The sequence below is a fragment of the Alosa sapidissima genome, chromosome 18 (assembly GCF_018492685.1).
Source record: "Alosa sapidissima isolate fAloSap1 chromosome 18, fAloSap1.pri, whole genome shotgun sequence".
Taxonomy (NCBI): Eukaryota; Metazoa; Chordata; class Actinopteri; order Clupeiformes; family Clupeidae; genus Alosa; species Alosa sapidissima.
Window position 1 is genome coordinate 8,648,533 of NC_055974.1, and position 10,000 is coordinate 8,658,532.

The 10,000-nt window shown below is 46.7% G+C and overlaps 1 protein-coding gene across 1 annotated transcript in view; it reads left to right on the forward strand.

The window, feature by feature from the left end:
• pcxb (pyruvate carboxylase b) overlaps positions 1-10,000 on the forward strand; it is a 218,988-nt gene that overhangs the window by 8,796 nt on the left and 200,192 nt on the right. The window contains exons 2-6 of the mRNA XM_042070635.1: positions 2,189-2,331; positions 3,220-3,404; positions 4,972-5,137; positions 6,898-7,043; positions 9,689-9,806. Of these exons, the coding sequence (XP_041926569.1) occupies positions 2,190-2,331; positions 3,220-3,404; positions 4,972-5,137; positions 6,898-7,043; positions 9,689-9,806 (757 nt within the window). The 5' untranslated portion in view covers position 2,189. The remainder of the gene's footprint in view (positions 1-2,188; positions 2,332-3,219; positions 3,405-4,971; positions 5,138-6,897; positions 7,044-9,688; positions 9,807-10,000) is intronic.

The window sequence follows — 10,000 nt, forward strand, 5'->3', positions numbered from 1 at the left end:
CACATTTTCTATGAACTGAGACCACAGCGATAGGCATATGTTCACATGATGTTGACTGAACTGTGTAATAGATCTGCAGCCTATTAGGCTCCTTTATAACAACCACTTTATACTGTAAACTACCTAAAGCAGTTTTAGTTAAGAATCTGTCTCATTTATGCGTTGAATAATAGTTCCCTTGTCTATTTAATGAGCCTGTATAAAAGCGCATTGAGTCCCTCAAAATTCCACACCATACCTCACTCTGCCTCATGGCACACCGATTTAAATTCACTGTTCTACCTCATACAGTACATTTACAAAGATCGCATAGTGAAAGCAAGATGGCCACCCTTGTGTCTTTGTGTAAACGAGCCAGGGTCCTAGCGGGCAAGGGGAGAGGGGACCAAAGGGGCATCCCTGTGGGACGGAGTGACAGGACCCGGTGACTGGTGTCTGGCTCCCCCACCACAGGGCCCAGGGAGTGGGCCACCAGCCGGCCACCAGTCGACCTTTTCCGCTGGAGACAGATTATCTCCCACACAGCGGCAGAGGGGCAGTACACGGCACTCGCCGTCTGAGAACTAATTGACCTGAGGACCCCGTGTTGGTCTTATCTCATCTCATGCTGTTGTGCAAGCCTTTGGCTTGGTGTGTTCATTAGTGTCTGTGTGTGTTCAAGTGCATGTGTGTGTGTGTGTGTGTGTTTCTGTGTGTTTGTGCACTTCTGTGTGTGTGTGTGTGTGTATGTATTTGTGTGTGCGAGGGAGAGCTAGAGAATGAGTGAGTTGATTGATTGGGTGGATTCCTCTTCACCTTTTTGCACTTTATATTCCTCTGCTGAAGGCTACAGGCCCCCTCTCTCTTACACACACACACACACACACACACACACACACACACACACACACACACACACACACACACTATGGCGCTGCTGGATGTACCCCCCCATAATAATAATAATAATAATTATAATAATAATAATATTCATCATTATGTTCTGCACTGGCATATGTGCACACACACACACACACACACACACACACACACACACACACACACACACACAGTGCCCTCAGGTGTGTGTAATAGGGAACAGTGAGCTTGTGCGGCAGCAGCAGGTGATGTAACGTTCCCTCCGCACTGTGGCCCTCTGCAGTGGGTGAGATCATCTGTCTGCGGCTGCGCTCTCACTGGCGCTCACACTCACCTACCAGCCATCGCCCTGCTGCACACCCCCTGCACACCCCCTGCACACCCCCTGCACACCCCCACAACAGGCCTGCAACAGCCATCGCCCTGCTGCACACCCCCTGCACACCCCCACAACAGGCCTGCATCAGCCATCGCCCCTGCACACCCCCACAACAGGCCCTGCACACCCCCACAACAGGCCCTGCACACCCCCACAACAGGCCCTGCAGACCCCCACAAGGCCTGCTGCTCCAGCTTCTGCTGATGCTGCTGCTGATGCTGCTGCTTCACACAACCACAACCAGCCTGTCCTTAATCTCCATAGCAATCGTATGCATAAGCTCATGCCTGCAATTTTGAAGATGACCGACTGTGGCCATGTTTTATGAAAGCTACAATATATCCTCTTTGATTTCCAGCAACTGTATAATTGTGTTGTGTCCCTGAAGTTATGAACAGCTGTCTAGCAACTGTGAACTAATGCACGTGATAATAATATGCCACCTTGCTTGCGGTACATGAAAGTAACTGTGGGTTGTGGAAAAATACCTGCAATACTATACATGGCCACTGGGTGGTACTAGAGGCCCAATATCCTCTGGGGTTTTTGACACATTTGGTCCTGCAGTGTGAAGGCCTCAGCTGAGTTACAGCAGGTTGTTTACCTGCAGTGAATGATAGGAGATGAGAAAATAAAGGCTCTGCTTAACTGTTTTGTAGTCATGCCTAAAAGTCTCGGCAGGCCATAAGTCCAGTAACGGCGGATTTATGAATGCAATCACCGCTGTTTCAATGCCAAGTCCGGCTTCAGCCCATAGATTTTTAAAGCGGGGGCTGTTTTCCGCGATCGTTTAAGTTTTATTTCTTATTCTTTTTGGCTGTCCGTGCCAGAGCAGGATGTACTGAGATTGATTATTGTGTTGTTTTCCCTCCCCATGCCCCACCTCCCTCTCTCTCTCTCTCTCTCTTCCTCTCTCTATCTCTGTCTCGGCCTCTGTCTCTGGTCCTCCAGGATGCTCCAGCATTTAGGGGCTCTAAGGGGTGGCCTGGGGGTGCTGGGCTGGAGGCGTGGGTACCTCTCATTCCGCTCATCCCACTCTGCCAACCAGAATGTGGAGTACAAGCCCATCAAGAAGGTCATGGTGGCCAACAGAGGTATGACGCTCCTCGTCTCGACACCCCCCCCCCCCCCCCCCCCCCTCCTCCACCCTCTCCACTCTCACCGTTCACCATCTTTTTTTCTCTCCTCGTCCTCTGGAGGACGCCTCTCTCGAAGTTACTGACAATGTGAGATTGTGTTTACGCAAATGGTGCATAGTCGAAGGCCAGTGGTCAGCTGATTTGGGATGGTGGTCTGCTGTTGATCTAGAAATATGTGCTCCTTTACTATGGTGTAGGGGGACTTGGGGTAGGGCTACACACACACACACACACACACACACACACAGTATTTTAGTCACAGTAGCCTTTTAGGAGCTCCTGTATCCATGTGGTGGTTCACTAAAGGCTTTAAAAATGTATCTGCCTGCTCTCCATCTCTCTCCCTGAACTGAATCTGCCCCAGCAGCTTAGAGTAAAGACAAACAATGAGGCAAGGGGATTGTCTCTTGAGTCTAAACAGCTTGTTTGCCACAATTGACACTTCTTGGTGCCAGCACAACCCCACTTCACACTCGGGTTGGTAATGCATGTACTGTAGTGCCTGCTGATAAAGGAGTCACTGTGTGATGTGTTGTGGCGGGACACAAAGCACATGGTGCAACAGATAAGTGGCCAATCCTGAAACAATATATTCTGCACCTCCGCCCCTGCACTCTTATGCTCTATGTGTTTTTTCTCTATCTCTGGTAAATCTTTAATTTGAGGCTTCAGACTGACACACACACACACATACACACACACACACACACACACACACACACACACACGCATGCACACACGCACGCACGGATGCATACACACACACAAGCACACACACATTCATATATATTTATTTTGGCGCATCAGATTTCATGAAGTACATCTCTTCACCTCTCTCCCCAGGTGAGATCGCGGTGCGTGTTTTCCGCGCCTGCACGGAGCTGGGCATCCGCACCGTGGCCGTTTACTCCGAGCAGGACCGCAGCCAGGTGCACCGGCAGAAGGCCGACGAGTCCTACCTGATCGGCAAGGGCCTGCCCCCCGTCGCTGCCTACCTCCACATCCCGGACATCATCAAAGTAGCCAAGGTCAGACATTATCAATCGATCTCACCCCTCTCACGCACAGTGCGTCCATCAAACTCCGACCCTCTAAACCTCCCTTGAGAAATGAGCTTTGACCTTTGCTTTTTATTTGTTCATAATACATCTTGGTCCATGAAGACTACTCACATTGTTGTCTTTATAAGCCTACTTCAAGGACAAATCGATGAAATGCTGGCTGGATGTTGGAAAAAATACGATAGTTGTTTTTATTTGCTTGGCGCATGGAGAGCGGCCATTGCTGCAAACACAGCATGAGAAAACACTGCAACATGCATAAATAAACAACATAGTCAAGGCCAGCCCAGCGAGTGGGTGGGCACATACTGTCGCATCAAGGCCATCCATGAGCTGGCGAGAATCACGCTAGTCTGATTCTAAGAATCACGCATGACTAAGTCGGGGGCCACTCAGAAGTGTTTGCCGGCCGTTAAGACTCCCGCGCAGGACGCGGTCCAGAATAAACGGGCCTTTTCTGTCCACCATGATGGTCACCATCATTAGCTGGAGGCTGAATCAAAGCTCGGTGGCTGTGTCCAGCAGTGATCTGTTTCAGATGTGACTGGGAGCTGGGGCGGAGACGAGAGGCGGCCAAGATGAGGTCCTGTTAGGCCAGAACCCCCCCCTGCTCTCCCTCTACCGTGTCCCCACAGATCACTGGTCAGTCTGGGAAGCGAGCCACTGATGTAACAATTAGAGCCATATCTGTGTAGACACACACACACACACACACACACATGCAGGCACTGCCATAGAAAAGCACAAGCACTTTGAACCATGCACACACACACACCTACACACACACACACCTACACACACACACACACCTACACACACACACACACACTCACACTCACATTGGAACAGACATTGTTTGGGATCATTTGCATAGAAAAACACTGTCACTGACACATTCTCCATCACACACACACACACACACACACACACACACACACACACACACACCGACCCACACACACACACACAGAAGAGCTGGCCCAAACACAAACACACCCAGTAATTCATTACAAACTCATAGCTCGGCTGAAAAATGACCGACCACGCGGCCAACCTCATAATCCCCATCCCAGAATAATCAGGCTGCCCGTGCCCAGGCCGTCTGACGGCGCCTGGCAACCACCTGCCAAGCGCGTGAGAGGCTTCTCATTTAGCAGGTGATTGCAATTTTATGAAATTACTATTTCCTCTTGTTCTCTCACACTGGATAATTGGACCCGACGTGTTTGGCCACTCTCTCGTTCTCTCTCTCTCTCTCTCTCTCTCTCTCTCTCTCTCTCTCTCTCTCTCTCTCTGTCTCTTCTCTATCTCTCTTTTACTTTTTTCTCCCTGTGAACCTCTACATTTTCTTTGTCTTTCCCCTCCATGTCTATTAGCTTTTTCTTCTTTCCTAATCTACCCCCCCCCCCCCCCTTTGTATCACTAGTTTTGTCTCTCTATCTTTTCTTCTTTCTCCCTCATCCACACATCTATTCTCTATTCCTCTCATCTTATTCTCTCCTCGTGTGTGTGTGTGTGTCTGTCTGAACTGCAGGAGAATAACATTGATGCCATCCATCCGGGCTATGGCTTCCTGTCGGAGCGAGCTGACTTTGCCCAGGCGTGTGCAGATGCCGGGGTTCGTTTCATCGGGCCCTCCCCGGAGGTGGTGCGCCAGATGGGGGACAAGGTGGAGGCTCGTGCCCTGGCCATCCAAGCCGGTAAACCTCTCTCCAGTACTCTCAGATAGCACTAACAGCACAACAGACAGGGCATTGCACACATGAACAGGCCACAGTGGATAATGCTATCCACTCTGACTAGCTGGAACCAAATCAACAGTTTAAAGAGATCGTGGTTAAGGTTATACACTATGACTGGCTGGAGGCATCTCAACCGCTTAAAGACAGTGGCTAAGGACATTTTGCCATCTCTACGGAAACAAAGGGACGTGAAGCCATTGGATGAAGTTCTTTCGGATGGTATTTAATTGAGTCGTCTCATGTACTCAGCTGTTCTCTTAAAGTTATTACCTTGCGCATATTTTTTTGCACACAGGATAATTATCTTGAGGGCCCACAGAGAAACAAGCAAATAGCCTGAGAGTGGTAGATCAAATAAAAATCCATTGGGTGGTACTTGGCTATTTGCTGAGCACCAGTTATGGGGTCTGTTTAAGACTCTCAGACCATCCTTTGCTGAAGATCCTGTTTCTGCTACATATGAGCCTACAGTTTTTCATGTGACATACAGTAGAAATCCAGGTGGACGCAAGTGATGTGGCCTAGCTTGTTTTTTTAACATTTGTTTAAAAAGTTACAAATGAAGGAAGACAGCCAACATATCTCACATTACCAAAGACTTAAAGATTAAAGTGACTAAGTTCTATCTGGGCCTGGTTATGAGAATTAACAGAGATTTTCTCTATATACATTGCAATTCAGCTGTCTCTGTCTTCGGTAGCCATATCTCTGCAGTCATCTCCTATTCATGAATGGATTCACATATTTTTGCACAAGTTCTTGAACAAACTCCCCACAGTCGTAGGATTTCGAGGAAGGGTAGCTAAGCTTGCAGGCTGTCAATGAATCTCATCTGAGCAGATTTTTAAGTGTGATATTTCTTGCCAAGATTACTCCGTGCCAATTTCATAGCAAGCACAAGCAACTTAAAGTCAAACCCAGGAAAGCAAATGAGGTGTGTGTGTGCGTGTGTGTGTGTGCGTGTGTACTGTAAAAGAGAAGTACACTGCAGTCTACAGCCTACAGTGCAGTACTCCTAATGCCTCACTGAGTCCATTGTTGATATGGACCTGCACTGTTCAGCAACCTATTTACGCTCTGAACTAGGTTGGTCACTTGTGTTTAGAGTCTTGGAAAAAGAGTCTATGAGGTCTGCAAATTGTGTTTTACCGTATATGTGAAAACTGTTTATGGTTTTGCCAAAAGACTGGAGAAATGTGTTCAGACAACTGAGAATTTGGTTCAGAGAATTGAGTTAAGTGTTTTAGCAATTGTAAAAAACTGTAAACACCTTCAAGTCTCTTCACACCCGATGGATGTGTTTAAACAATTGGTTCGTGGGTGTGTATTTTGGAAGGTAGTGCCAAAGAGGAGATATTATCTAAAATAGAGAAATACGTTTGGAGGTTTGTAAATCAATGTGTGTACTGTTTTGCAAAAAGTGAGGTGCTGATAATATGCTTATAGTTGTGCAAATCTGGGCTGATGTTTTACTCCCGATTAGTGTTTTGCTAACCATGGTATACCTTTAATTTTAGTGTTTAAGCAATTGTAAAACTCTGTAAGTAAGTACATGCAGTCATGCCTATAAATAAATGAGATATCTGTGTGTATGTGTGTGTCTTTGTGTGTGAATATGTGTGTGTGTGTGTCTATGTGTGTGTGTGATGTGTGTCTGTGTGTGTGAGTGTGTGTGTGTGTGTGTGTGTGTGTGTGTGTGTGTGTGTGTGTATGCTCAGGTGTGCCCGTGGTTCCTGGTACCAATGCGCCCATCTCGTCACTGAAGGAGGCAGAGGAGTTTGCCAAGACCTACGGCTTCCCCATCATCTTTAAAGCAGCGTACGGAGGAGGGGGCCGCGGCATGCGCGTGGTCAAGGAGTACGAGGTGAGCATGTGGGCATGTGTGTGTGTGTGTGTGTGTGTGTTTGTGTGTGTGTGTGTGTGTGTGTGTGTGTTTGTTTGCGTGTGTGTGAGTGTATGTGTGTATGTGAGTGTTTATTTGTAGTTATGTTTGTGTGTGTGTGTGTGTTTGTCTGTGTGCTTGTGTATGTGTGTGGGGTGGTGGTGTGGGGTATGTGTGTGTGTGTGTGTGTGTGTGTGTGGGTGGGGGGGGGGGGTGGCTATAGATCCGTGTTCTTAACATTCAGAGAGCTAAACCTCTTGAGACAGGAAGGAAATGTACTGCAGACTGAGAGTAAGAGAGCACCAGGGTCACTAAAACTCTTTTCCCACTACAAGAACAGCTTCTGTTCTCTCTCCCTCTCTCTTTCTCTCTCTCTCTCCACCTCTCATATCTGAGATTTGTTCCGATTTGATAAGACTCAGACCCTGCTTCATGATTTATTTCTCACGGACCTCAATGTCTGGGAAATGGATAAAGGGATGTGTGCTCGGAATTACAGACTGAGAAAACGGCACGTTTCAGGCGGAGGATTTGTCAGGTCGGCTAAAGCGCCCTGCTTTGTAACCGCCAGCCAAGCCAAGCCCAGAGCTACGGAGACATCATTACAGAGCTCTTTGCACGGCATGAAAGAATGAAATAGAATGGAAAGACAAAGGTTTGCACTACACTATATGAAACAGTAAAAAGGGTCTCGGTTTAGATTAGAGGCTTGCTGTTCTAATGCTGGCCTGGAGAGGGAAGAGAAAGTCCCGCTAGGCTCATCCAGTGGAGAGTGACTCAGGTCTTTTAGGAAATAGTGTTGACTAAGCTGCTCTCCGAGCTTTGGTTACACATGCCCAGTGCAAATGACGTTACAAATCCCACTAATATCTGTCAGATATTAACCTTACCGCCAATCTTTTTAAAAGCCCATTCAGCCAAGCTCTGGTTAGGCTGCAGTGTGAGTGGGTTTGTGGGCTTGTGTGTGTGTGTGTGTGTGTGTCTATGTGTATCTGTATATCTGTGTGTATTTGTGTCTGTGTCTGTGTGTGAGTGTGTGTATTTGGAGGGTTGTGAGTGAGTGTGTGTGTGTGTGTGTGTTTGTGTGTTTATGTGGGGGGGTTGTGAGTAAGTGTGTGTGTGTGTGTGTGAGAGAGAGAGAGATAGCGTATATGAATATATGCTGTGTGTATGTGTGTGTGTGTGTGTGTGTGTGTGTGTGTGTGTGTGTGTGTGTGTACGCGTGTGTGTGTCTGACTATTAGCACCGCCCGAATGGAGACTCTTTCTTAAAGTGTGCTTCCTGGGTGGATCAATGCTCTGGTGGGGTGGGTGGCATCTCTTTAGTGTCTGATTAGATCTGATTGTTTTCCCAGTCGATGGGCCGATTGGACGCTGTCCTATGCTAATGAATACACAGCCTGCGTCCTAAAGACTTAAAGCTCCTGGATTTCCGCTCACCCCCCTTGGGGACCGACGAACGGCTTCATTTATTGTGGAATAGAGAGAGAGAAAGAGAGAGAACGAGATAGAGAGGAACAATCATATATATATATATAGAGATAGAGACAGACAGACAGAGAGATAGAGAAAGAGATAGAGACAATCAGATATATACAGAGAGAGATAGAGAGACAGACAGACAGAGATATAGAGAGAGATAAAGAGAGAGAGAGGGACAATCAGATATATATATATATATATAGAGAGATAAAGAGACAGACAAACAGAGAGATATAGAGAGAGATAAAGAGAGAAAAAGAGAGAGATGAAATAGAGGGAGGGAGTGGAGAGGGAGATATTTTATGTACCCCCACCCCTCCTTCTTTTTTCTTTTTTTCTTTTGTTTTCCTTTCCTTTTATGGTCTTATGTTCCTGTATGTTATGTTGTATGTAACAATAGCTATGGCAACACTGTTCCCATACAGTCATGCTAATAAAGCAACTTTGAATTTGAATTTGAATGTGAGTGATGAGCATCCTGGTGAGCTGTATGATAAATGATCAAACTCTTAACAGATGAGGCATATTAGCTGGCATGATCATGTGTGATCACTTGCATACATGATCAGGCTTATATTCATGTCATTGAGTACAGTATGCATTGCAGTATACACAATGTATGCACTAGTGTATAACAAATGGGATTATGAGATTACTAGCTCTATATATATATATGCTGTATGTATGGCTCATTGTGTGTCTCACTGTGCATGGATACATTATGCATATGTGTACTGTATGTGTATGTGTATAAGTGTGTGTGTGTGTGTGTGTGTGTGTGTGTGTGTGTGTGTGTGTGTGTGTGTGCACTTGCTGTATGTGTACACAAATTTTTTGTGTGTGTGTGTCTCTCTGTGTGTTTGTTTTCTCTCTCTGTTTGTGTGATAGTCATCGTGTCCAGCCTTTGTATTTTCTAGGCTTTTACCAGCAACAAAACAAAGAGCTCTTTAATTAGTAATGTGCACTAAATGGCTGCAAGACTTTAGTGCGGTTTGGTAATCACAGTCCAAATATTGTCACAACATATTTCACTTGCGCCCGTTAAGTGGCCAGCATTGCACTAATCTCATCGCTTTAGCATCATGCTTGTTTCTATGGAGGAGAGGGCACGCGCTAATGAGTCTGATTGATATGCTGGGCCTGCAGGAACTCGAGGAGAACTACAACAGGGCTTTCTCTGAGGCCTTGGCAGCCTTTGGCAACGGGTCTCTGTTTGTGGAGAAGTTCATTGAGAAACCAAGGCACATTGAGGTGCAGATTCTAGGTGAGTATCTGTGTGTGTGTGTGTGTGAGTGTGTGTGTGTGTGTGTGAGTGTGTTTGTATGTGTGTGTGTGTGTCTTCACTGACAGTGGTTGTGCTCTTTTTTTCCCCTGCTTTTGCCATCCCTCAGGTGTCCTTGTGTGTGTGAGATAGAATGTGTGTGTGTTTGAGCGTACGTGTGTGTGTGCGTACATACG